This window comes from Patella vulgata, chromosome 5 (assembly GCF_932274485.2).
Source record: "Patella vulgata chromosome 5, xgPatVulg1.2, whole genome shotgun sequence".
Taxonomy (NCBI): Eukaryota; Metazoa; Mollusca; class Gastropoda; family Patellidae; genus Patella; species Patella vulgata.
Window position 1 is genome coordinate 60846307 of NC_065883.2, and position 26986 is coordinate 60873292.

General features: G+C 34.6%; 2 protein-coding genes across 2 annotated transcripts in view; one reads left to right on the forward strand and one right to left on the reverse strand.

Annotated features, from left to right (window-relative positions):
• Positions 1-1673: 1673 nt before the first annotated feature.
• Positions 1674-4344, reverse strand: LOC126821992 (homeobox protein engrailed-1-B). Its single transcript, XM_050550698.2, has 2 exons — positions 3980-4344; positions 1674-3111 (listed from the first exon to the last, which is right to left on the reverse strand). The coding sequence occupies exons 1-2, from the start codon at positions 4278-4280 to the stop codon at positions 2795-2797; spliced, it is 618 nt and encodes a 205-aa protein (XP_050406655.1). The 5' UTR covers positions 4281-4344; the 3' UTR covers positions 1674-2794.
• LOC126821380 (coadhesin-like) overlaps positions 4290-26986 on the forward strand; it is an 82781-nt gene continuing 60084 nt past the window's right edge. Inside the window, exon 1 of the mRNA XM_056101028.1 lies at positions 4290-4353. Within this exon, the coding sequence (XP_055957003.1) occupies positions 4290-4353 (64 nt within the window). The remainder of the gene's footprint in view (positions 4354-26986) is intronic.

Below are 26986 nucleotides of genomic sequence, written 5' to 3' on the forward strand. Positions count from 1 at the left end.
TAAACAGTTTAAGCTGTAGTAACTGAACAAAGGTAATGTTTTTAGAATCTATTCATCAACTTCTTGAACCCCTTCCCTATTCAACGTGGCGTACAATTTTAATTCTACAAGAATCGGCAATGAAATGGGGTTTAACGTCCTACTTTTCTGCATTGACTGGACTAATGAAGACGGGAAGAATTGGCATTGGGATTCCTATAAAGTTGTAACGTTTCTCCATTATACAACCAAATCTAGCCTGTAGGTCTGTGTTTATAATGAACGATTGCATAGAGAATGGGTAATAAACATTTCTTCACCGTGTAAACTAAAACGCTTAAATAGTTTATAGTGTGAACTATCTCACAACACCTCATCTAGTTTCAACTCTCTGACTTTATATTATTCTCCCTGTCACACCACTAAGTCTGCCGGAGTCTTGTTTAAGAGAATTTTATGGCGAGTTGAAACCCCTACTGGTCTAATCGGGGTTATACTATTACCTCGTGAAACGAAATAAGGTGAATTGGTGGCTCGAGCTATTGTCTAGTTTAAACCAGTATTGGTTAATATATTCGTCATAGCAATCGTTAAGGTCGTATATAGTATATATCATGTTTCATTTCATATAGATCTAAATCGCTTTAACAAGCTTAAAGTCGCGGAGTGCGTTAAATCGGCGGTCGTATAAATCCATTCACTATCAATGTAAACAACTCATTTTCTTCACTCAAGATTACCAAGCTGGAACAATCAGTGTCTCGTGAGAGTCCACCAGCACTCTTTTTCAATACACAGCACTTGATTAGATATATAAGGAAGAGTCAGAAATGGGGTTTAACGTCCATTCGACACAAACCTGGTCATTTTGGGTCTAACATATGGTTCAAATTGGTGGCAATAATTCGCTTGTGCGTACGGGTCTTTAGCTGTAGGGGGAAGCAGGAGTAGCCGGATAACACCCACGAGGTTGGACAGACGATCATTCTCCTTGTCACGTACAAGCGGAGAAGGGAAATCAACCGTTAAACCATACGGCCTCCCTACCACCCTACCCCCGCCTCAGATTTACCCAAATTTATATGGAATATAGCTTATGAGCCATGTATATAGGTCTACTGTGATACACTGGTCAATATTCTTTGGAACACAATTACGGCTTATTGCTAAGCGACGTTTCGACAAAGCTTCTCTAGCTTTGCTGTATATTGACAGGACCGTTACCATATAGACTTGGGATGTTTAAGGGGCAAAAGGCTACAGCTGGGTGTCCTGATATCATCCAATGTAGAATCTAGTACTAAGGAATGACTGAATTAGACAAGTGTAAGGGTTTGTGTTAATTATTTTTTGTCATGAAACAACCGCTTTGCTGGCTGTGAAGGGCCTTCCATAACAGTTTAATCTTTAGGGCCGCACTGATCAAGGGTAAAGACTTCACAGGCGGTTTTGACGATCAAAAGTTTTAAAAATATAAACTATTTTCATGCTAATGAACAGTATTATCAGTTCTGTCATTGATTCTACTAGTGACAATTTTATGGATACTTTCTTTATATTAGATATTACAATAATTTGTATATTTTATATGACCGCCTTCCCCAATTTACAGATGTCCCCACCTCCTTCACCCCTAAATAAATACCCCCCCCCCTCCACACTACATATAAAACAGAAAATCATATAATATAACATACGATATCATATACATTTATTTACTTTTGTATCAAATTCATATCACAGTAAAAATAATAACGTTCATAACAATAGTGATGACCATAATGACTTGGCTGAAGAAACACAAATTTAACGTAGAACAAGACACATATTATGGTAACATTACAATACTATTAAAACACAAAACATAATGATATATAGCACCAAATAGAACCAGAGGGGGAGGGGGTTAATTTCCATACAACGGTCAACAGACGATAATTTTACAACGAGACTTTGAAACAAGAGACGAAGTTGATGCATAAAAATGTTAGAAAAAACGTATACAATTTTTGTATATCTAAAGAGAGAAAAAAATTGAGCTATCTCTAATTGCCTTTTTTGTATGTTGAGCAATATGACTACGTGCATTATTTTCTAATGAAACATTCGAACACTTTATTTTTTGTGCAATATGATGAATGGGGAAGTCTTTGACAAACGTTTATCGCAAAAATACATCTTAAATATATACAATATATAATATACATATAATATATAGCTTACACAACTTCAATAACATTTTCAACAAGTTTATGTTTTCATACAGAAATTCCTTAAGTGATATAAAAAACGATAAGTGTTTCGTTATTTAAAATGTGATAGCTTTCATGTGGTGACTTCAATAATGTCTGTCATTCATTTGAACTGAACCAAAGAGACAACTGAGTTTAATCTAGTCATTGGTGATGACTATCTTGTACAATTTACATATTATTATTAATATACATAATACATAATTCATATCAAAACTTAAGATGATATGGCTTCATTGTGTGTTTTTCTATTAATAAAAATGAGTTGTTCTAAAATAGGTTAACAAAAAATAATAAAGAATACATATATTTGAGCAATGGACGGAAAAAGAACACAAAGCTTTAATTAAATCGTCACCGAAATTGTCTTGGATTAGATAGAACACCATTTTTGATAACGATTAACACACGAAACGACAACGTCACAATATAACGAGTTCATTTGTTCATTCTCGCAAAAATAAAGCGTAATATACACCAAAATTATTATTTTTTTTGTTTTTTTGAGAATTTGAGCATATCTCTTTTAAGTTAATATAATCGTCGCCTATCTCTCCAACATCTCACATGTCTAAGCTATCACTGTCATCTACAATGACCGTGTTGTGATTGTATAGTCCTTCCGACATCAATTTCAGGGCCAGGGGATTCGTGGTTCCAGTGGCTTTTTTCAACTTGGCGCGTTTGTTCTGAAACCAGATTTTAACCTGAGATTCATGGAGACCGAGCTCATTTGCCAAGTGTTGTCGTCGTGTTTCTGTGAGATAACGGTTTTCGTCGAATTCGTGTTTTAATCGCTGCAGCTGATCGTTTGTGAAGGCCGTTCGGGGTCGCTTGTCCACTTCAGATTGTTTCTTTCTTGGTTTTCTACATCTAGGACCTGAATAAAATATAATTGAAATACTATAAGTCAAAACTAATATCGTATCTAAATTGCAAATTCATTCGTATACGCCCGAACTACAGAAGTACTAACATAAAGTAAAAAAAGGGCGTTCTAAAATTTTAAAATGTCTAAGTCATAATATAAGCGTATCCGTATACCTAAAATCTTAAATTTGTTAAGTCATAACAAACGCGTACCCACAATTTCGTAAGTCATATAACAAATATTATCTGGTAAGTCATACATCAAATTTTAAATTTCGAAAGTCATAACAAATAACGTTCCTATATTTTAGTATTGATCTTTATCTCATAGCGAATTGCATTAAATAAATTTGATTACAAACTTCTTTTGTGTGAAAACAAATTATGATATCAAAATATATCCTGAGTCATCGCGTTAAAGTAAGCAAGTTGCACCTTTTCTAACCAAAACTATTCATTGTACAGGCACATCACATACCTCGAGGCATTTCCTCATTGTGTCTTATTACTATTTATACTTTCTTTGTTTATTTTGAAATCGAACACAAAAATATTTCTTTAAAAGATAACTACGTTATATGTATTCTATATTTGTCGATATTGTAGCATATGTTTCCGGGTTTTAATCTAATATATTGTAATATGTAATTGGTAGATATATAAATAACATAAGTTTCATAGATTGTTATTATTTAATAAGAATTCGCATAGATGCTTTAAGAGACATTTATACGCAACAAAACTGTAAAACATCTACGAATGCAATAAATCACTAGACTGTTTCAGAATATTCATCCGATTACGAAACTAGAAATTTCTTTTTTTAAGATTTTTAGTTTTCAAATACATGTACATTTTTAAAACAATGAAGGTCTTACCTGATGATGGTCTGTCTGAATAACGGGTACAAAACACCCAAGCGGGCCATAATTCAGCTGTCTTTTTTTCTTCTGTAGATGCAGGTTTACTCGATGTTTCTGTCCTCACTTTCGTAGATCCTAAGTTAGGCAATCTGACGGGAGTCTGCGGTATCAAAGGCGCTAATTTGCGTCTCTTGCAGCCGAACTCCGGTTTCAGAATTTCTGCTATGGAAAAGTTAGTAATTTTCCGATATGAGATTTCATCGTCGCTGGAATTTGGAGAGTGAGTTTCTCTCTTGATTTGTATTTCCACAACCATTTTAATTCGATGAGTACACAATGTGTTGTTGTTTCAGAAAAGATTCAATACCTTTTTGACGATTCTAACACACGTTCGTTGATGATATAGCACGCGCTTTACGATGAGGCGGGACTTAACCGTTTGACGTCAAAAGAACATCGTCCAATGAGATGAGGGTTAATAATATTGGCTAATGGCCCCGCCTTGAGGCAATGTAAGTAATCGAGATGGCTACCAGTTTTCTCTACCAGGCAAAACGTTGGAGATAAATTAATTCAGTGTTGATCATCTGTCGCGCTCATTAACTAAAACTATAATTGCTTAACGAGCTATCTATCAATTTAAACCGATCAGGACTTTGAAGCAATCATTACACAAAAGGCACCTAAGGGAATGTGTATATCGTACCTGGTCCTTTAGGGGATTATAGACAATTTCTTATATAGAGATTACGATTCGCTTCAACAGTTCAGGTAGAGCAAGGTGTGGGAACCAGGCTCTTGATTGCCTCTCATTCAGACACCCAAAATAATATCATAACCTTAACTTCCTTAAAGTCAACAAGGTGTTATGCAGTTTATTAATAATCAAGATCATCATAATCATATCTGTCAATTTCTAACACGTCCATTAACTGACAGATAAACATGTAGATTACTGTTATTATATCATATGTAATAATATATTAATATCAGTATCAAGTAGATATGTTCTTATTACTAATAAATCTATGTTTAAATTACAGGTATCTATATATTTCAGACCAATTGAATATATCATTAATTGGCATAATAATAATTAATATCTGTCTAATTAAGACCGAGATTTATTTATTTTTGGTTTAATTACTAATATAAAAACACTATACAGTTTATACCATAATAATCTACAAAAAATATAGAGGAATCAAATAAGACTTAATCCCTAATTAGATACATTTTGGATACATCAATGAGTTCTTTAATACAGCATGTATAGTTTGTGTTATATAAGTTCACTATAACAATGGACGATATCTTAATATAATCAGATACATTTTACTTTCAGTATTTGAAGCTTGTGCTTTTTTGTTCACTTAAAATAGATGGGTGATATCTAGATATAACCAAATACAGCTTGGATACATCAATGAATTATTTAAACGTGTTTTAGAACCGTGTCTTATATAGTTCTCCAAAACAAGGGATGATATACTTAGATAAATTTTGGAGTCACTGCAATCTGCAATATACATTGAAAGACTTGTGACTTCTTACACAAAAATGCGAGCAAATTCAAGCGGAATTTATAATTCATGTATTATATTAGATTACTATTCGTTTTCAATGGAAGACGACATATTATATTTTACACCCCCTGTCTTTCGATTGATGAAATATTTTCGCCTTTGTTTGATCTTTACGTCGGGAAGAATTACATATTTTTAAAGTTTACAAGTTTATGTATAAATAAGATGCTTTTGAAGATTAATTTAATTCCAGTTTAAGATTTAACCCCCTTTTGAAGCCAAGACATGCAAGGCAGTGACCTTGACGTCATAGTCCCAACCCCAATCCCGTAGGATCTTATTAATTTAAAGCAGACGTTGAAAATGAAATGTTGTGTGTAACGAGAAATATTCGCGTTTAATGTAAATAGAAACAAAATTAACTGTGATAATATTTAAAGAAACATCAGAGAAATTAGAAGGGCAATTTGATCTGCTGCCTGTAGTTAGGAACAAATTTCAATCCAACCTTACTGATGACCCATGCGCAATCATGGCAGTTTATTTTGGAGCATGTTCCGGTCACGCCGCCGTGCGCACGTGGCGAAAAGGCGGAGACATAACAACATTATAATGATATATTTTACACATGTTGGGGTGATGTAGATATATATCAAGCATGTCTTGTTTTACACCGCTAATAAATACCCTGATCCTTTCACAAAAACAAATCTCAATTTAACACCGGAAATTATTTTAGAAACGAAGTCGTTGAAAGCAGATGGGCGAATTAGGAAATTCGAGTATCCCTTAACGAAGCAATTTGTTGAAATAAATAAACTTACCAATCTATCACTTACTCTTAATAACATCATAAATATCGCTTTCTTTCGACTCGATGCAGGATTAATAAGTATATTAGCCGCAAGTCGTTTTTAAAGTAACCAAGTCTCTAACTCAATATCATCCAAAGTCTTCGACATTAAAACCACTAATTATTTGTCAGTTTAAATCAACATTGATGTTGTGACCTTACCAGGAAAAGATGGGCTTTTTTCCTGATATCCAATATTTTAGCGCCATTCGTAATGAGGGACTCGAAGAACGAGGGTAGACATATTCCACAAGTCATGTTAAACGGTGACCTCATATTCTTTTCTGGAGAGCATGCGCAATAAATACTATGATTGAGACTTCTCGCGTATTTCGGCGAACATAACTAATTAGAAATTACAGATATGGATTGCGATCAATTTCTGTTAATTTCTAGGTCCCATATATTAGCGATTTAGCTCCTTTAAAAAAATTCAATTTTCACGAATTAAGCATTCAAGAAAAAGAAAAATTAGCTTAAATTAAAGAAAAATGAGTCGATAATGAAATGTAAACAAATTATTTTACGAAATATTTAATGAGGCGTTTTTCTTACGCAATAGTGCTTAAAATTGGATTTGTCGTATTTTCTGCGGGCTCAAAGTCATCAAAATAACATATTTCTCAGGGCCATAGAACAAATATTCTCGGCATAAATTCAACAAAATGTTCCTAAAACGCTATAACTCAAAGACAGCAGTGTGCCAAATCAAACCCGTCTCGCCATTTTTTTATTTCAATTTTTTTTTCAAAATGAAATGGGGTTTAACGTCTGACTTTTCTGCTCTAACTGGGAAAATGAAGAAGAGCATATGCCATATAGTGTGCCATGAGGCAAATATTGCCCGGACAGCGGCACTACGGCCTACTCTTATATCGATTCCAAACTGTCAATGGTTCTTTTACGTGCACGCCAATGTCTACGGTTTTTTGGAACGACTACACACTGTCCTTGTCAGACCCTCCATTCTGCATCACTGATAAGGGGAAACAGCACCAGACCGGACCCGTGACCTCCTAGCCAGCGACACTGCAGCGCGTCTCCCTCTATTTTAGGGGTTGTATATAACTTGTATTGTCGGCGTCGTATTCATGCACGAGAACTCCTGTTTTGTTGATTACGTTAAAGTCTTAGTAATCAGAATGTTCTCATTCCTAATGCCTAATTGTCTTCCTTGGTAATTATAATTTCGCTGTATTAAAGGGCGAATCCCGATTATCTTTTGGAGAATAAAACTACTTAATCTTGTGTTAAAATCCTCTACCTTAGCGCCCGGCAACTAACTCAATATACGTGATACATTTTCAACCAACTTAAACCTTTCAGTCCTCATCTGGATATGGAGACCGGTGTGCTAAACTGTATTATGCGGTGTCTGGCTAAAACCAGATTTTTATTTTATAAAATTACGTGTAGGTGAAATTTAGATTTCGTTATCAAGTACAGCACGTGGATCATCCACTGTGTAGACCTCTAAGGGAACGGCAATGGATTATCAAATCACCCAACGTAAATGCACCATTCCTCAATATTTTGGCGCTTAAATTTCATACATACACGGACTTTTATTTCTAGTAACCTGTTAAAATCAAGATTGTCCCTTTAAAACCTCATTTTCGTTTAATACAGTTATCACCCTTGACCAGAGTTAAACTCGTACCAACATGCTGTAAATGTTACCTGGAACAATAGTGTAACTAGTTGTTTTTTCTGTCGGAAAAGTAATGGGGTATTGTTTAAGTCTAAGCACTATAACTTAGGTAAAACGGAAAAGGCTTTATGATCTGCCACCGTGTGGGTGGGTGTGTGTGTGTGTGTGTGTAGTGTGGGGGTTTGGTGGAGAGGCATATGGTGGAGAGGCATATTGTGGTACTTTACAGGAGAAATCGAAGATATATTTCGGTGAAATACGGCTTGTGGGGGAGAGGGTGGTTAGTGTGTGGGTGTGTTGGGAGAATGGGGGAATGGGGAGGATGTCTATGAACGAGCGTTTTGACTGTCCTTAAAACAAACTACCATTAGAATTTGCGTAAATCTAAAATAAAAAAAACATGAAACGAATAGGTCAAATCAATTTAACATGTCTTAAGCAATAATTTGTGATAAATATATTTGAAAATAAGTAATTTATATAATCTTAACATTTGCTTGGTAATTTATTTACAGCTTTTCAAAGGCGTTAAACCTCTTTGATTTGGTAAATGTAAAAGTGTTAAACCGAGTTTCTCTGAAGTGTTATTTCGCTTAGTGATGAAGGGCGAGGTCAAAATGATTAAATTTGGGTTTCCAAATATTACGTCATTTCTTACATTATCTTTTTTCGGTGGAGAAGAGTGGTAGTGGTGGGGGGGGGGATCTCATCATATTTAGACAGGTACCGATTTCACAAAAAATATAAACCAAAGAAATTTGATCGACACACTTATGTTTCAGACGCAAATGAATGGGGATTTAGTCGTTATTATTGTTTTTGTATGTAGCTTGCCGTATTGTTGTGTTAGCGGTCATAGCAGAAGGGAGGTATCCATCGAGATTCACGATCACTCGACAATATTATTGCTGATTAAATTCAAATTTCAATTCAAATCTATATTGGATATTAAAGGCCAATGACCCGTGGTATTTACTAGTTCAGTGTGATAATATATAATATAACTGTTTCAATAACTGTAAAATAAAGACAGTGTGTGATTAACAGTTCTTATGAAATATTAAATAGAGTTTGACTTGTATGTGCGTTTTATATAAATATTAAAGGCCAATGACCCATGATATTTAGTAGTTCAGTGTGATAATATATAATATATCTGTTTCATAACTGTAAAATAACTGTGTGATAAACAGTTCTTATGAAATATGAAATGGGGTTTGACTTGTATGTGCGTTTTATAAATCCCCTGTACCACTGCACCCAGCCAGCGATATTTAAATACTATACGCCGAAATATATAACGCATTCTGTAGTGCGTTTAAAGAGATAAAATGAGGTTGATCGTGTCTATGCGTTTAATATTAAATCATGATTTGTAACTATTCTCGGTCTTGTCTGCGATATCACCTTGGTGGATGCGGACGTAAAATATAGATTTTTCACCCCCCCCCCACACACATAATTATATTCCCTGTGTTGCTGCACCCAGTGGAATTCAAATATTATACACCCAAATATTTAACTCACTTTTCAATAACATGATGTAGACCGATGTAAATAATTGATCATACGTTTAATTGACAAGTTTAATTAGATAGGTGATAAACCTGTTAATTAACTAGAGTAATTAATTATCAAGTTGATTGACACGTACAGATGGATCATTTTATCCATCGTGCAATATAAATAAATAATTAAAGGGCCAATTCCGATAATATTTTGGAGAATAAAAATGTTTCATTTTGTGTTAAAATCCCTTAAAATCCTCTACCTAAGAGCCGAGCAACTAACTCCATATTTTTCATACGTTTTCAAACAACTTAAATCCGCCAGTCTTCATCTGGAAATGGAAACCAGTGTCCAAACTGTATTATATGGTGTCTGGATAAAACCAGACTTTTATTTTATAAAAATAATGTGTAGGTGAAATATACCCTTCGTTATGAAGTACAGCACACAAGTCATTCACTGTATAGACCTCTAAAGAAACGGGAATCGATTATCAGGTCGCCCAACGAAAAAATTGATCCGAAATCTTAAAAGGGTTACGTGTCCGGATAAGCATTTTTGACTTTCACGTCCAAACGACTGAATATTTTGAGCTGAAATTTTGAGACAAGGTAAACACAACATTTCTCTATATTTAGCTGCTTAAATTTCATATGTACTCAGACTTTTATTATTGAGACTCTGTTCAAATCGGGATAGTCCCTTTAAGCTCATGAAATGTGTACAAAACACTATTGTTAGCCGAGAAAGTTCCCGGTATTTTCCGACATGCTTTACCCTGGTGGATAGCATGGACGGAAAGTCACGTAAGAACGGGTCTAATAGTTCGAGTAGGTCGAAAAATCGAGGCTCCGTTTACATGCTAATATGCACGTAAAACACCTAGAAAGGTATATTAGGTGATAATATAGCTTATTAATAAAATAGATAATTAGTACATGTAATTAACGAACTCACGCAAATGAAACTAGACGGGTAATGACGGGTTTCACTGGTGCATGGTTAAACAGATTTTCATGTGAGCATTGGACACGTGTTATAAAATGTACGCAGAATTAGTGAATAAATCCAGCAATATCAGTTCCATTTATACAACGGAAACTCGACACGGTGACATCACTTCCGTTATCAACAAAAAATTTAAATTGAATTCCAAAAACAACAACTTCGATTGTCCTTTACATGACATAAAATTGATTTAAAATTTAATCTGAATTAAAACTTTATAAAGCCTTATTAAAATGCGAATGGGCTATTTCTCGGCACGAGAGGATGTTAGAAACACATTTTTGATATCTATATGATAGTATTGATTCATACTATTTGTCCCTTGAAATAAAATACCATAATTTTATACGAATAATGAATATCACTTACTTCAAACAAATATTTGTTTTGGAGGTTAAAAATACAGTTTTTGCCAAAAGACATTACTTCCGGTGGTAATGAAAATTTTAAATCAGTTTTATGAAATCGTAAATGACATTAGGTAAAACTTTTATGAAAATCGAATAATAATTTCACCGCAATTGAACAAGTTAGAAACCATAATTATAAACAAATTACATAATTATACGACTCAGTTAAATAAAATACTCGTTTTGAAGCTAAAATTACAGATTGTGCCCAAATGACGCCATTTCCGGTGACAGTGAAAATTGGTTCCTCCCAGTCAAAGGTGGCATTAGGCATCACATGGTGAAAATAAATTGAAAATCGGATTATAATTAACTCGTTTACAAGGTAAAATAACGCGAAAAGTGACTCGTGCAAAATTGCTTATTTCTAGGCAACTGCTGATATTACCGACGAATTATGACATACATTGTCTTCGTATGGATTAATGCTACAGGATTATGAAAGTTGTCAAGTTACGAAGGAATATTCTAAAATATGAAAAGCCTGAATGGGTTGTAAATAGCTCATTTTTATACTTTTTTTTTACCTTAAAATCAAACTTGCGCAAATACAAAACCGAAACTAAAAACACAGAGTCCGACTTTTCTGCGCCTGTAGTAGTGGCATTCATTTTGATCTATCAGATTCGTGATAATTAATATTTGCTTGCGGAAAGACGTTCCTAACCGCCAAAATTGTAGTTTTTGTCAACATTATGTCCTTTCTGGTGCCGACAGAAAACTTTATCGATAATAAAAAAGTTGAGACCATGCACCATTGCGCATATGAACTCTGTTTTATACAAATCGAGCAATAAATAATTAACCTAGACCCAATAATTATCGAGACAAAAATTGTTCGCATTTTTGCTCAAATCCCATGACACTTTAACTCTGAGTAAAATTATTCATGTCAATTTTGTCAAAATTTAAATTTTTAAAATTTTGCGCCCAATATCTGCGAATATGTATCAAATGTGGAATGAAATGAAATGGGGTTTAACGTCCTACTGTTTTGCTCCTTAACTGGGCAAATGTTAAAATCCGATTATTATTGTTAATACTGGTGATTTCTGACATTTGCCATTGCCGCAGAAAGTTCGAAATAGCTTTAAAGTTTAAGTCACACCTACATTCCCAGTAAAACCGAAGACATCGAATCTATCCGACAAGTAGTTTCTGAGATATGCTCAAGTGGAAAAAAAAGGAAAAAGAATAATAATCTTAACAAAAACAATAGTGTTTCACACAAGCTACGCATTACATATATAATTGATACCCACCCTTGTTCTATCTCATACACACCATTTAACAGCAACAGAAGTTATATTCCACACTTTTTACAGCCCTGCTAACATATAAAATATCTAAAGTCGTCCTAAAATTCAAAAGAAATGTTAATGTAATATTAATGGAGTAATAAAACAAACAAACAAAAAACGCAACCAAATGAGAACTGAAATCTCTACAAAAGAGTTTTCTAATAATGAATTTTAGTAGGATGGAATGTACTATAATTTCTTTAGAGATTTAAATTAAAAAGCAAAACCAAAAGAGAAGTTGAATCTTCACAAAGGAGTTTTCTAATAATGAATTATTAGTGTGATGTAATAGGCTTTAATCTTAAAACGTTTTCAGAATGAATCTGTTGATAATTGTCTAAAAGAAAAATCAACGTAATTGTTTTAAAGCTAATCTTAACATAGAACTAAGTTCAAGTCAAAAGTTAAATTAGAAACTCGACTACATAACCGATGTTTCTTAAGCAAACCAAATTACAACGTCAAATTCTTGATAGTGAAAGATGTATGGGCAGTACACGTGTACGCTGCGCGTGCGGATGCGGTACAGCCAATTTCTTTGTAAAATTACCGTGAAATATGTCCGACCTCACACACATATATAAACTAAGAAATACCCAAATTAAATTACACTGTTTCTTTTCTTACTTTGCAACTATTATTCTCTTACGACTGACATGATTGTGACATGTTGAAATCAACATGGTGGGTCTAATAAATATCTTTCAATAAATACCAAGTCAATTTAGTCAAATTTGAAAATAAGATTGACGACTTTACTAAAGTATAAAGTATCGGTTTAAATAAACTATATAAAGATTCGAGGTTTAAAGGCAAATACAGACTTTTAGACCACACAGATAAAACTAATATTGGTACAAACAGAATTAAAATAGATCAATTCTAACTTAAGACGTAAGTAATTTAAGTTCAGATTACTTTTCAATGGATTTAGGCCCACAATCTTTATTGTCTTACTTAGAATGCCCAATCAATGTCTGAAGGAAGATGTTTTTGCTTTGATCTGATTATCTGAAATACTTTTCACGGATGCAGCCCTTAATTTGCCAAATTTAAATCAGAACAATGGTTTATTGGTCGTTTTGCGGCTTTATGTTTGTAAGTTTTGATTACAGTCGAATTTTGTTAAACAAGATTTAAATGAATTTAAAAGATAACGATGGTATATTGTTCATAAATAGTGATATTTCCTAAATTGTTGAAACAAAATAAAAACCATGCGTAATATACAATCGACTGAAAGTACAGCAAAAGAAGATTATTGTTATAAAAATAATTATATGCCACATAATTTAGAATAATTCTTACAAAGAATGAAATTGCAATTTAAAATTTATTCTTATTTTCACCCTTAAAGTTGTTAAGTCACATCAGTTTTCCCTCTACATAAACAGAATAATACAAGAATGGGCTAATAATCACCCTATAGTTTATTTACAAGAAGTATGTTGGTAATTCAAGAAACGAGACTTTTTCTATTTAACAGAATGTTGGCTTTTTAGAAACAAATACATCAAACTAAGTCAACGTCAGCGTTCATCATGAGATTCTGCAACAAAGCAATAGAAGGGTAGTCAACGTGAAATAATTGCATGAATCAAAGAGAAACAGATCTGGGTTTAAAGCACTGTATGAACGATACAGTGTAATGAAGATAAAGAGATAGACGACAAAAAGTGTAAGCATGAATAAGATAGTTTATTTTAACTGTGTAAACACACACTTGACAGAATATGGAGTTATGTTTATAATGCCAAATGGATTTAACAGTGATGGGGTTAATGTATTTCGCATGAGTCTCGTTAACAAATTTGATACAAGGGAGATAATTAGAGAGATAGTTTGATAAAGCATTCATAAACATGCGTTTAATATTCTCACTATAACATCTAGACAGATGTATTATATTTAATGATGCGTGTTATTACTTGTAGTGTTGTTTCGCGTAAATTGTAATACTTTTATATGAATATGGAGAAAATGAAACCCTTTACCTCGTCACCCATAAGCCCCCAAAACAGTTACATATCTAAGTGCTATTTTCGTATTTCGACCTCGAAATCATAAGACCCTTTTCTTTACCCATCTCAGATGTTACCCATTTTTTGTTTATCTCATCTAACGCCCACACTAGGCCTACAATTGCATTAACATCGGACTGTGCTGGTAAAGAATGTTAAAAAGATAGTGTTTTCGTTCGATATATATCACTTCAGCACTGGCAAAATATAATCAATTTGGGGAGGTAGCCAAGTTAAACATAACGACACACATACATACAACCACCCCATCTGCAACATCAAAAAAGATGTATTATTTTTAATGATGCATGATATTACTTGTAGTTTTGTTTCGCGTAAATTGTAATACTTTTATATGAATATGGAGAAAATGAAATCCTTTACCTCGTCACCCATAAGCCCCAAAACAGTTACGTATCTACGTGCTATTTTCGTATTTCGACATCGAAATCATCAAAGAAGAAAAGAGTAATGATTATTATGTTACATTAACTGAACATGTACGGTTATATAGGATCACCTTGTGTACACCCCTCGGGTGCTTCTCAAAATCCAAAATGGCTACCATTAAATTAAACAAGGCTTTAGCAAGTTTTGTTCGTTCATTCGTTCTTGGAGCTTAACGTACGCTTTCACCAATGGCGATATCGCCGATAAGTGCTTCCTATGAAAATTGGAAGAAAAGGAGAGAGATAGGGGAGCGAGCCCTGGATTAAAGCGTGAACAATATATATCTTATTTTGACTTATTGACATTTAGCAGAGCCCGGAAATTTATTTACAAAGCCGTGATTATATACAAGAAACAGTAGTATGGCATAATATTATACAAAGCAATATACAGTCACTTTTGTACAAAATATATAATCGGATATACACAACAATATCAACAGTATAAATTATATATGAATGATATCCTATGTTTTTTTGGGTCACACATTATACAATAAAAATACAATTGGTGTTTAAAAGAATTCTGTTAATTTGATTAACGCTGATATTTTGTAGTTAAGGAAAAAACCAATTATCTTAACAAGTAAATAACCATAATCATTATAACTGTCGCTATTTACTTTAATAAGGTGAGAATCAACAATTATCAAGATACAACTTCTAATAATGAGTCAGTCAAATGAACAACACAACTGTTGAGACATCAATCAAAAAAATAAAGAAATGTTATTACACAATCAGCACTGCTTTGTTATACTATACCGAAACCCACTACCCTCTAATCTGATTCGGGTAACTGTAGACTCGCCCCTGAAGGCGAAAATCAGAATGGCGGAAGTTGGCTACTTAGCAGGAGCTTAAGGTGAGAACGTTTGATCGCTGCAGATAAGGGAGTGAGATAAAGTTTACGTATGGACAATGGAAATGTATCGTAGATTAATGAGTTTATTGACAATATGCTTTTTGTAGTTATTGTTTAACGTGTAAACACGATCATTATCAAATGATGGATGACAATAGACCAATAGAATTAGTCTTTATTTTAGCTGGGAACATTCAAGTGATTTATCAAAGTTCAAATTATCACTCCGTAACGGTCTTATAGTGTTGAAACCAATTAGGAACACCCTTTGATCTCGAGCAGCTACCGATGTGGCGATGAACACGTAATTACAACATATAATTGTTTCATCATTCATATAGATAAAAATAACCCACAATATCAACGAATTAAGTAATATTTGCTTAATATAATATAGCCCCCTCGACCCTAAATGCTATTCACACATGTTTTAAATGCAATTTTTAATTCAAGATTCAATGATTTGATCAGTGAAAAACACCACATAATAATATTATGATTTGTTCATAATTTATATAGATACAAATAACCTAAACGATCAACGACTTCTGTAATATTTGCTTAATACAATATAGGTCCTTCCGTCCTAAATAAACAAGTTTATTACATACAAATTTTATTTCAAGATTCAAAAACGCGATCTGTGAAAAACATTATATTTAAACATATTTTTTTTCCTGTCGGAGCTATATTGTATTGAGTTTGATTTAAACAACTTTCATTCAGATAAGATTAATGTTAAATACACACATTGTCAAAAAGTAAGGATTAAAAGAACCAAGCCAAATACAGGTTAACATTAATTCGCTTCCTTGTGTGTCCCAATTTTTAAATATACGGGAGTTTTCATGCTCGGTCGCACTTATTCGCGTTCCAGGCGTGTACTCCTGACAGTAGATGGGGACGCCGCTGTCCGGAAAAATTCTCTTCCTAGCACTGCACAAATGGCAATAGAAATCACCATAGGTTATCCCCTTATTTTATTCTACCCTTGGGTTGGCGTTAGGATTGAAGCCTATAATACTGGGAGTAAACAGACACACAATTTTATCCAATTATAAGCAAGTTAGTTCCATATCATACTGATCCTAATCATGTTCTAAAATGCCAAAATAAACAAAGCTGCCATGTAGACAAATCCCAAGGCATGGCGATCAGATTTTGTACCCCGGAATGATCTTTAATATTTGAGCTAATTTTTATTCGAAATAAAACCGAACGATTCATAAGATAATTTATAGCAGGCATGCACATGCCGCTCACTATCTATTCCAAATCTTTAATTTTAGGCGAGGTTATAGATCGTCTAAGAATTTGGGCGGTCTCTAGGAAGACAATGATCCATGAAATACGGCGTATTTGATCATTCCTTTGACTTATATATCCCTGGATCCATCATGAAAGTGACACATAACTGAACGTTTTTTGTGGCATATTTAAAACTAACTTGTTACAATAGAAAGACAAATATTTCAGACAATTATTCCACAACAGGGTGGTCTAAATTCTTTCAATTGATTAAAACAAGTGTAAAAACTTATCGACTTCGTGTCGTCTAACAATCCAAATTCTTGAAAACGCGTACAGAAGGGAGATTTGTACAGTGAAGTAATGTAAAAATTTCAAAAGACAAAAGCAGAAAATATGTAATCAAAAGATTTTAATAAATTTACGTCATACAAGACATCAGAAATATTTTCAACGGTATTTATTTTTAAAAATGTAACAATTTAAATCTTAATATTTTGCCAAAACAAAAGGCAAATATTGTAGAAATAATAAAATCTAAATCTTAATATTTTGTCAAAACAAAATCAAATATTGTAGAAAAAGATGAAAACATAAAATAAAAAAAGATATCCTTAACTACACTGTATATGCGAAGATGTGGGTTTAAAATGGTTTGGCGTTTTAAAAAAAAGTTGTTAATTTCATTGGAGTATATATTATGTTGATTTATTTGTGGTGTGATACAAATAATATTTTATTCATTAAGTTTACAGAATTAATATGATAAATATAGAATACGATAACGAGCTGGTTTTGAGAAATAACTAGGAAGTTTCGCTTCCCCTCTCATTTCCTTTCCTTTAAATAGCAAAGAAAAAATACCACCAATACAAAAAATACACCACATCCTCATATCAGATAAATCTTTATGAACAGATTAAACATTGAGAAACAAAGCTCCTCTGGGTCACCTTATATAAATGAATTTATAATGAAAATGCCATTGTTGTTACATTGATATTTTTATTGAGCTTTCTAATGTTTTGAGTTCTAGAAATCTGCGGTGTAGTAGGAATTTATTTATGACTAAAGTGTTGCTAAGATATAAAGGAAATACATCATCTGAGTACAAAGAAAGATAGGGATGTAAATGATGTAGCTTAGTATATGATGCGTGTAATATATACGTCTTATTAGTGATAGCTATGCTTGACGAGGATGGCAATGACTAGTTGTTCAGTATTTAGCATCCTCGTAAATAACAAAACACAATAAATATCTTTCTTTTATATGTATATAAATTGTTTGCACGTGTTCCTTTGATGTATTTTCTGTTAATTCGTGAAAATATAGCATAAAGGACAGAAAGATAAAGTTTATTTGTTAAATATTTCAGAACTATCTTTAGTTTTCCGACAAATTTTTTAACTGTTTTTGGAAGAATGGTTCTTAAAGGATTTGTGAATTTTGGTTCCAATTTAGCCATAAAATAAGACAACCGTCATGACGTAACGTTATGTAAACATATTTGGTTCAATCTGGAGCTCTGTTTAAAGCGTTATCTATTGGTTGTTAATCGAACTATTGACTAGTCATAATTTGGAACAGAAATTTGCTTCATTTGCAGCAGTGTTAAGTAGGATTAGGTATAATCAAACGAAACATCACGAGGAGTATGATTTTATGTTGTTCTATGTGTTATTTGTCTTTGTATTGTTTAGCTGTTTTCCGAAATTGTCCATCACTCGATGGAAAAATTCCTGGATCTGGATGAGTTTATCGTTATTATTATTATTTTAATAAAAATTCGTAAATATTCACCTGGATTTTAAATTTGATTTTTACAAAGCAACTATGGCATTGTATCTACCAAATCTAAGGTGGTTGTTCCATGGATTTTTTGAGAAAAAAAAATATAAATGAAATTATCTTTGTTTTGAGCAACAAGAATAATGATTTTATATATATATATATATATATATATATATATATATATATATATATATATATATATATGTATATATATATAAATAAAAAAAATCCGTCCAGATAAAAAATTCTCCACTTTACTTCATTCTGACATACATTAAATCATATAAGCTAGCTGTCTGCCTTCTATGGGCGTCTTCAGATATTAATATATATATACACCCCATGATCCCGGTGTCTTTATTTGCTTTTACCAGTCGACCCCCATTCTGGTTAACCTTTGCTTTCAGAATGGTTTCAGGTGTTTGGGGTAACAGAGTCGCAGATCCCCTGCGGTAAGAGATTTACTAGCAGTTCGACTTGAATCAACTGGCGTGGTTTCGATTCCCCTGTTGTATGTGACAAGGAGTAGGGACGCCTGTCCAACCTCGTGGGTTTTCTCCGGGTCCTCCGGTTTCCTCCCACTGGTAAGAAACATGTGTTAGTCCCGAAGTGACCCAGTTTGTGTCGAGTGGACGTTACCCCGCCCCCACCTCTCTCGCCCCCCTCTCTCTCTCCACCGCCGTATATCAGATAATCACCATTAGCCTTGTAACCGGATTCTGTTTTGGTCCCACAAATGTACCTCATACTATAAACACGATGATTTAAAGGCGACAAACGTGCGTAGCGGTCGCGTTCGGTGGTAATAATATCGTATTTAATATATTTATTAAGCCGTAAATATTGATAAGAACAAGTTTTAATTTTTCGCTTGTCTTCACACTAGTTGTGATAAGAAAGAAACAACATTACATGTCTATTGTTCTAATTGTCTCCTTATGTGAACCACAAATATACCATCGCACTTGTTGACTTTTTTTTCTGAAACAACAGGTCAACTTTTCATATTTATAAAGAAAACGTACATAGCTGTATAAATATCAGTGCAATATTTTTTGTTTTTATATATTGAAGGTTCCATGTACACCATTATTTCATGGCATTTTAAGAATATATAATCTGTGATTTTTAAAGGTAAATATAACAAAAAGTCTAATCTCCAAGTTTACTTTGATTTCTAGGAGGTAACTAACACTGATTGTCCAAATCATTGCTAATAATATTCTACTCAGAGTATTCATTTTCTTGCTTCCCCATTTACAGTGTTCCTTTGGTTCCCCATTCTGGTCATTCCAGCTAATAAACGTGTAAGTAATTGAGGTTATAAATGAATCTAGTAATTATTAATTCACGATAAAAGCTAATCATATCCGCATGTATCTATTATAGGGTAGTCCGTGTCAAGACTAAGGTGCAATACATCACATTTCTAATTTGTATGTTCAAGATTGAAGCTAACTACCTGATAGACTGCCAACAGATTGAGCACGCCTCCTCGATGTCTAAGCATTTCTTATCTTTATGTTCAATTGGGGTTAATTCTGGTGGCATCGTGGAACAGGATAAAATTCGTGTCCGATAACATAGGTTCGACACGAACACGAAATCTCGAAGAAAAAGAAATAATATACGGCTTTTTATCGGAACAACTATTCAAAGAGTTCACGAATATTTATAGCTACAAAAAGGTACATATAAATCACAAAAATACAAATAATACAATAGCTTTAAAGTGTGTTTCACGTTTAAAAGGAGAGAGAGAGAGAGAGAGAGAGAGAGAGAGAGAGAGAGAGAGATAAATGGGGTTTAACGTCCACTCGACACAAACTAGGTCATTTCGGGACTAACACATGGATCAATTTTATTTCAATAATTCGCTTGCGCGTAGGGGTCTTTTGCAGTGGGGGGGGGGGGGTACCGGAGGACCCAGTGAAAACCCATGATGTTGGACAGGCGACCCTACTCCTACAACTGGGGAATCGAAACCCCGCCAGTTGACTCAATGACAGACCATTGATGTTATTATCTTTTCGTGAAAAGATGGGCTTCTGATATCCAATATTTAATACAAAATGAACATTTTGTGCCAGAATTCTTTCCGGCGCCATTTGTACTGAAGCGACTCAATGCACTGGGAGAATACTACCGGTTTAGACTGGAATAACCAGACGCCAAATACTGCCATTCAATTGAGACTCTTCGTGTATTTCGCAGAACATAACTAAATAGAAATTAAAGTAACAACAGAAACGATTGAATGAAAATCAGTTTTTATATATTCATATTACATTATTATATGCGTTGCGACCCATTAGTGTCCATATCTAGATGCCAAAGAATAGCGATTTAGATATGAAAAATTTAATGTAAATTATATAGCTGAACAATGTTTTTAAAAATGTGATATTGCATTAGTAACTTTTTACGTTATATTTTTTGGATTCTAATAATAATCCCTTTTACATTTGTATGAGAGTAAATACTAAGTACAAAATCATGTTCGATACATAAGTCCTAGTTTGTGTCGACTGGACGTCCCCCCCCCCCTCTCTCTCTCTCTCTCCCACAAGTTACTTTCAGGCGCTATTTGCGTTCTTTTCCGGGAATCAAGCATTATATCAGTGAAAATTGTGTACTTTACTGGTATGTGTAGAAAGGTATATAGAATGTGTTAAACTCATCATGTATCAAGGTGTCATCTAATACAGTCATTTGTTAGAATGTTTATATACTAATACAAGCATGGATGAAAACAGAACTCTACCCTCTAATAACTAAAAGTTATCTTAATTACTCGCTAAGGCTATTTAGGTGCACTTTCAGTGACCATTTCATTTAACAACACTGGTGATGTTGTGAATTAACAGTTCTCGCTCGGTTCTGTTGACTGTTCTAATAAGATCAATAGATCTGTTAAAAGTATTCCTGAAAATAGATGAAACTAACCACGGTGTAAAGGCATTAGCGACTTTTGTCTGTGTGTAAAATTAGATTGTGTGTCAAATTTAGGATAAATTTGTCAGGTAATCTGCGAAATGTACGTGTTTGATTATGTAAACTTGGAGGACTTATATTAGTTCTGAGTGTTGATTTATGCGGCTATTCACAAGTCAACAACACAGCATCCTTCCTTGAAATCAAATCAAGATTGGTTACCGTTTGCTTGTGACTGAAATATAAAAGAGGGAAACTAGTTATAAATGTGTAGGAATCAAAAGGCACCCTAAAAATGAAATTCCCCTCAAATTTGTCTTAGGTCAATGTTCCATCATCTGCGGAATCTTCAAATCATACCTACGGATAAACTGTATTAAAGATATTTATGTAACACTTGGAATATGTTTAAAAAAATTTCTATTACATTTTAAATTGGTCGATAGCAACGTTGTTTTTCAAAACCAACAAGATGTTCAAGCTTTTCAAGCAACTATAGCTCGGCTCAGGTTCGAAAATTATCTAGAGCTAGTTATACCTAACGCCCTGTTTTAGTTCTGATTTGTCCATGCTGTAAATATTTGAAAACATCAAGAATTCAGTATCACAATTAATGTGGCACACAGTAGGTAATGAATCGTATTGATAAACAAATTAAAACTGAGGTGTTTTCTTACACTATTAGCAAATCGTACGTAAGCAACAGTATAATTATAACAGATGGTCCTTTGAGTTCTTCGTCATTCGTTCCGTCCGCCAAATATTATACGTAATTTAAAATAAAAACAACACAAGAACTGAGTGCAAGAAGGTAAATGCAAATCATCCGTTCTGGTATCGTGACGTTCAAGTCTTTTGAAATGACGTCATGACGAGTGGTATTTAATGAGTAAAGGATAACAAATGAATACTATTGATTAACGAAAACATACAATGCTTTTCACCAAGTTATTAAATTAATGGCGATTTCTAATTGTTGTTTTTTTCATGAATTAGTATATGTCTTGAAAAGGTTATCAATCTTGTGTTAGGCGGTGTTTATTAACGTTCAGTCACATTTGAAATAAAAACAACGATCCTATGTTACAGCATGAGGGGCAGCTAATAGTAAAAATCTGGACACAAGCACTAAAATGTGCATTGGTGTCCGTTTAGTAATAAAATAAAACCAAGTACGAACAATCTAAACCATTAGACAAAATTCGAAATCCTAAAAATACGGTATAGGCAAAATAGTGTAATCAGCAAATGGACTGTTTACCGTCGAAGTATAAAAACGGCGCTTCAGTTTGACTGGGTACCTAGGTAGCATGTTTCGATGCCAGTTTTCGCCCTTGACATTTTTGCTAGTGTAATATAAAATATATTTAGTCAATGGACCAAAGCGAATTTAATAATAATAACTTAAAAATTATGTAAATCAACAAGAAAAAGAGCGAAATGGCGTTTAACGCCCAGTCGACACAAACTATGTCATTTCGGGACCAACATGGTTCAATTTATTTCAATAATTCGCTTACGCGTAAGGGTCTTTGGCTGTGAGGGGAAATCGGAGGACCCGGAGAAAACCCACGAGGTTCGACAGGGGACCCTACCACTTGTCACCCTACCCCGTCTTTGAAACTATGACAGACCATATGATTCCACGCACATGCGTTAATCCACTCGGCCACCAAACCCCCAATAAATCTATAAGACGTTGACCCCTAATAATAACCTGTTGAAAAGTGCTCTACCAGAAAGTTGCATAATGAATTAAATATAAATAAAGCAAGGCCTAACAAAATTAATTTTCAGTCCCCAGGGTCTTGGTAATGAAATATAACCACTTTAAATCACGTGAAAGATGTTTTGTTTAAAATTGCAAAAATAAAATATTTGGAACTGAAAGCGTTTTAACAGCACAGTCAAGTACTTTCAGTTTTTAAATTTGTATTTTTCTTGAAAAAAAAATAAGGTGCAGAATTTTGAAAGGTGTTCCCGAAGAACAGAAAATCGAGAGCCGCTGTCTCACTAAGATGGAGGTCCCGTGTTCGATGCCAATGTTGGCCGAGAAAGTTCATCGTGATTTTCCGGCGAGGTCCCCCTTGTCATTGATGTAGGACGGGGGCTTGATAAGGAACAACGTACAGTCGTTCGGATGTAATTGGAATACGAAATAAGAGTAGGCCGATTTCCCTCATAGTACACTGCATAGCGGCGCAAAAAGTATGACAGAAAATCAATTTGGTGTGGCCTAACGTGTTCAATTAGTTCTTGGGCTGTTTGGGTTAAAATGAAAACTTGCGTGTTTATGTGAATCACATCAAGGGGGGACAACTCTCTTTAAGATGTACAATCGACCCATTCTGTTTCACAGAGATATTGTGACAGCCATCCTACCTCTGTATTAGATGACTGACCTTTATAAGTTCAAGTATGCCTTCTACAGGTGACGTTACATTACTTGACGTTTATCATTGGCTCTATGACGCGTGCATTGTTTACATAAGACGTTAACTGGTCCGGGCAGAATGTTGCCTCCTCTCCCCTGCTCAGCTACATGAACAAAATGGTAAAACAACACTTTTTTTGTGAAAAGTGTCACTGTCGTGTGCTTTATCATCTGATGGTTCGATGGGATGGGCATTCAAAGCGCGAGATAATGATATAGACATGTGATATCACAATTAAAACTTCGCATCAATGAAACTGAATCACAATGTGATCCTATTAATTCATAATAAAATTTCTCTCTTTAACAAGCTCAGCGTGTATGTATGCCTACGTAATTTGGAGACGGCGATGGCTCGATGCATTGTCAACTGGTAAATCCCCTCGTGCAAAAATTCCTGGATTCGTCCCAGCAATGTACAATCGACCAGGACCTAAGATTAGTAATCTTGTTGTATCTGTGCAGTCGCAAGCCAATGCTATTTTATTTCAATATTCCGTGTCCTTATTCAATAAACCTCCTGTATCAAAGGTCCATTTGTAATTAAATACTAAATACAGAAGATATTTTTTAAATTAAAAAAAAAGAGCAGAAAACTTGTAGCAAATAACTAATATTTATGGTAGACTCATTATATCTGATGGCATCTCTATTATTTAATTATTGATTAATCGAATCTCGATTGTTTGTCAAGTACGTTTAATGAAACAATGCAGATAAACCAGAAACATTGCAGTCAGTAAAACTGGTTAATTCTGTATTATACTCCATAGTAACTGACTAGATCTCAGTGATACGTTTTCAATGAAATTCCAACGTCCAGTTGTCCGATGAAGTTACAGACGAGATTAAACAACTTAGGCCTGGATAAACCTTACTATTTTGTTTAATCTCGATCACGGTCTGGGACCGTTGTCAATATTTGACTAAAAGTTACATTGCCTATGCGTAACTGGGAGTTTTTTTTTATGTAGTTGATTATCCAGTATATTTGGCCAAGTCAAGTAAGAGTTGTGCCCCCTTCCACAAACAAATCCCACAATTCTTGCATTATTGTAAACAAACATGAATCGTGACGACGAATTAGGATTAATTTTAAAAAACCCAAAAAAAACAACATATACTATTCAAAAAAAGTAGGGGATATTTGATTTTGGGGGCATAATACTAAAATATGCAAATGACTACGAAAAAGTCACTATAGAACCTAACAGAAGAAACATTTCCAGTTACATGTGACGCCCAAACGCACCAATAGCTACCGCATGGAATGCAGGTGATGCTTGGGATCATCATGGGGGTCCAACCCAAGATTTGCACGACTCTGACTTTGAATGTTACAGTCATTGTGGCATTGAATTCCAGGGTGGAAACATCAGTTTAATTGTTTTAGTGACCAGAAAACAAATTTTGAAATGCGTCGGCTTACCCAAAATGAAAGGTTACGTGCCCTTGGCATGCTACAGATCGGCACAACACAGGCGGTTGTGGCGCGGACGATGAATGTTTCTCAGTCTGTCATAAGCAGGCTATGGTCCAGATACCGTGATACACAATCTGTACAGGACAGACCACGCTCAGGTCGACCAAGGGCGACAACTCAAGCCCAGGATCGATTTATCCGTACCTTGGCCTTGAGAAATCGTGTCATCACAGCAAATCAGATCAGCGCTCGTCTTCAAACAGACACTGGTGTGAGAGTGAGTGGCCAGACGATTCGGAATCGACTGCATAGGGGTCACCTTCGCGCCCGACGTCCTCGCGTGATCCCTTGTTTGAGAGATCATCACATTCAGGCAAGACGTCGTTGGTGTAGGGATCGTCAACACTGGGATAATCGACGCTGGAGCAATGTGATGTTTTCAGATGAGTCAAGGTTCACTGTTGATTTTTTGGACAGACGTAGGAGGGTGTGGCGTCGTCGAAACGAGCGCTTCCAAGACGTTAACGTCATCAGACATGATCGATTTGGGGGTGGTTCTGTTATGGTGTGGGGAGGCATCACTGTTGCTGGAAGAACGGCTTTACATGTTGTTGCAGGGCGTGTTACAGGCCAGTACTACCGGGACAACATCTTGGCAGTCCATGTTGTGCCGTTCGCACGACGTCATGGCCGCCGTTTCATCTTCCAGGATGACAACGCAAGATGTCACAGGGCCAGGATCGTTACAGGTTACCTCCAACAACAGAACATCACCACATTACCTTGGCCAGCACTGAGTCCCGACCTCTCCCCCATCGAGCATGTCTGGGACATGCTTGGACAGAGGTTACGTCAACGTCAACAACGTCCTGCCAATGTCCAAGAACTTGCTGCTGCGTTGCAACAGGAATGGGACAATCTGGACCAAAATGACCTTAGACGTCTCATTAGGAGTATGTCACGTCGGATCAATGCTTGTTTGGCAAACAGAGGAGGATTTACCCGTTACTGACTTGGTTGTGATGCTGTGGTAACTTTGCTGTTTGACCCCGGGTATCATTTTACCCTTATAATGGTCAGTCTGTGCCTTACTTAGTCTAACGATCATTTGGAATAAATCGATGAATGTGAACTTCATTTCATTTTGTCATTTGTTTCTTCGTCAGTTTCATTAGGTGACTTTAATAACACTTAAAAATCAAATATCCCCTACTTTTTTTGAATAGTATAGATCTATGGCCCATGAAAAAGAGAATATTTACAATAAAAATACGAGTGTTCGATATTGAACTGACAATGCAATCAAATGGATTTTATAAAATGGCATTCTTAAATTAATTTCATGGGCGTTGACATCTTGTTTTAAGACTAGTTACCTCCCTTAGATTTTGTTTATGATAATGCAAAGGACCGGATAATCTAGCCAATGACTTATTATTCTCAAATGTTGACAACGCATCCAGATTAATATTTGTAGAATATTTTTCTGGACGATAGAGACTATATTTCGTGTAAAGCGACAACTTCCTGCTATATTTTAGTATTTTTTTTATTGTTTCAAACGAGTCATAAAATGTTCACACTAAACCCCAAAAG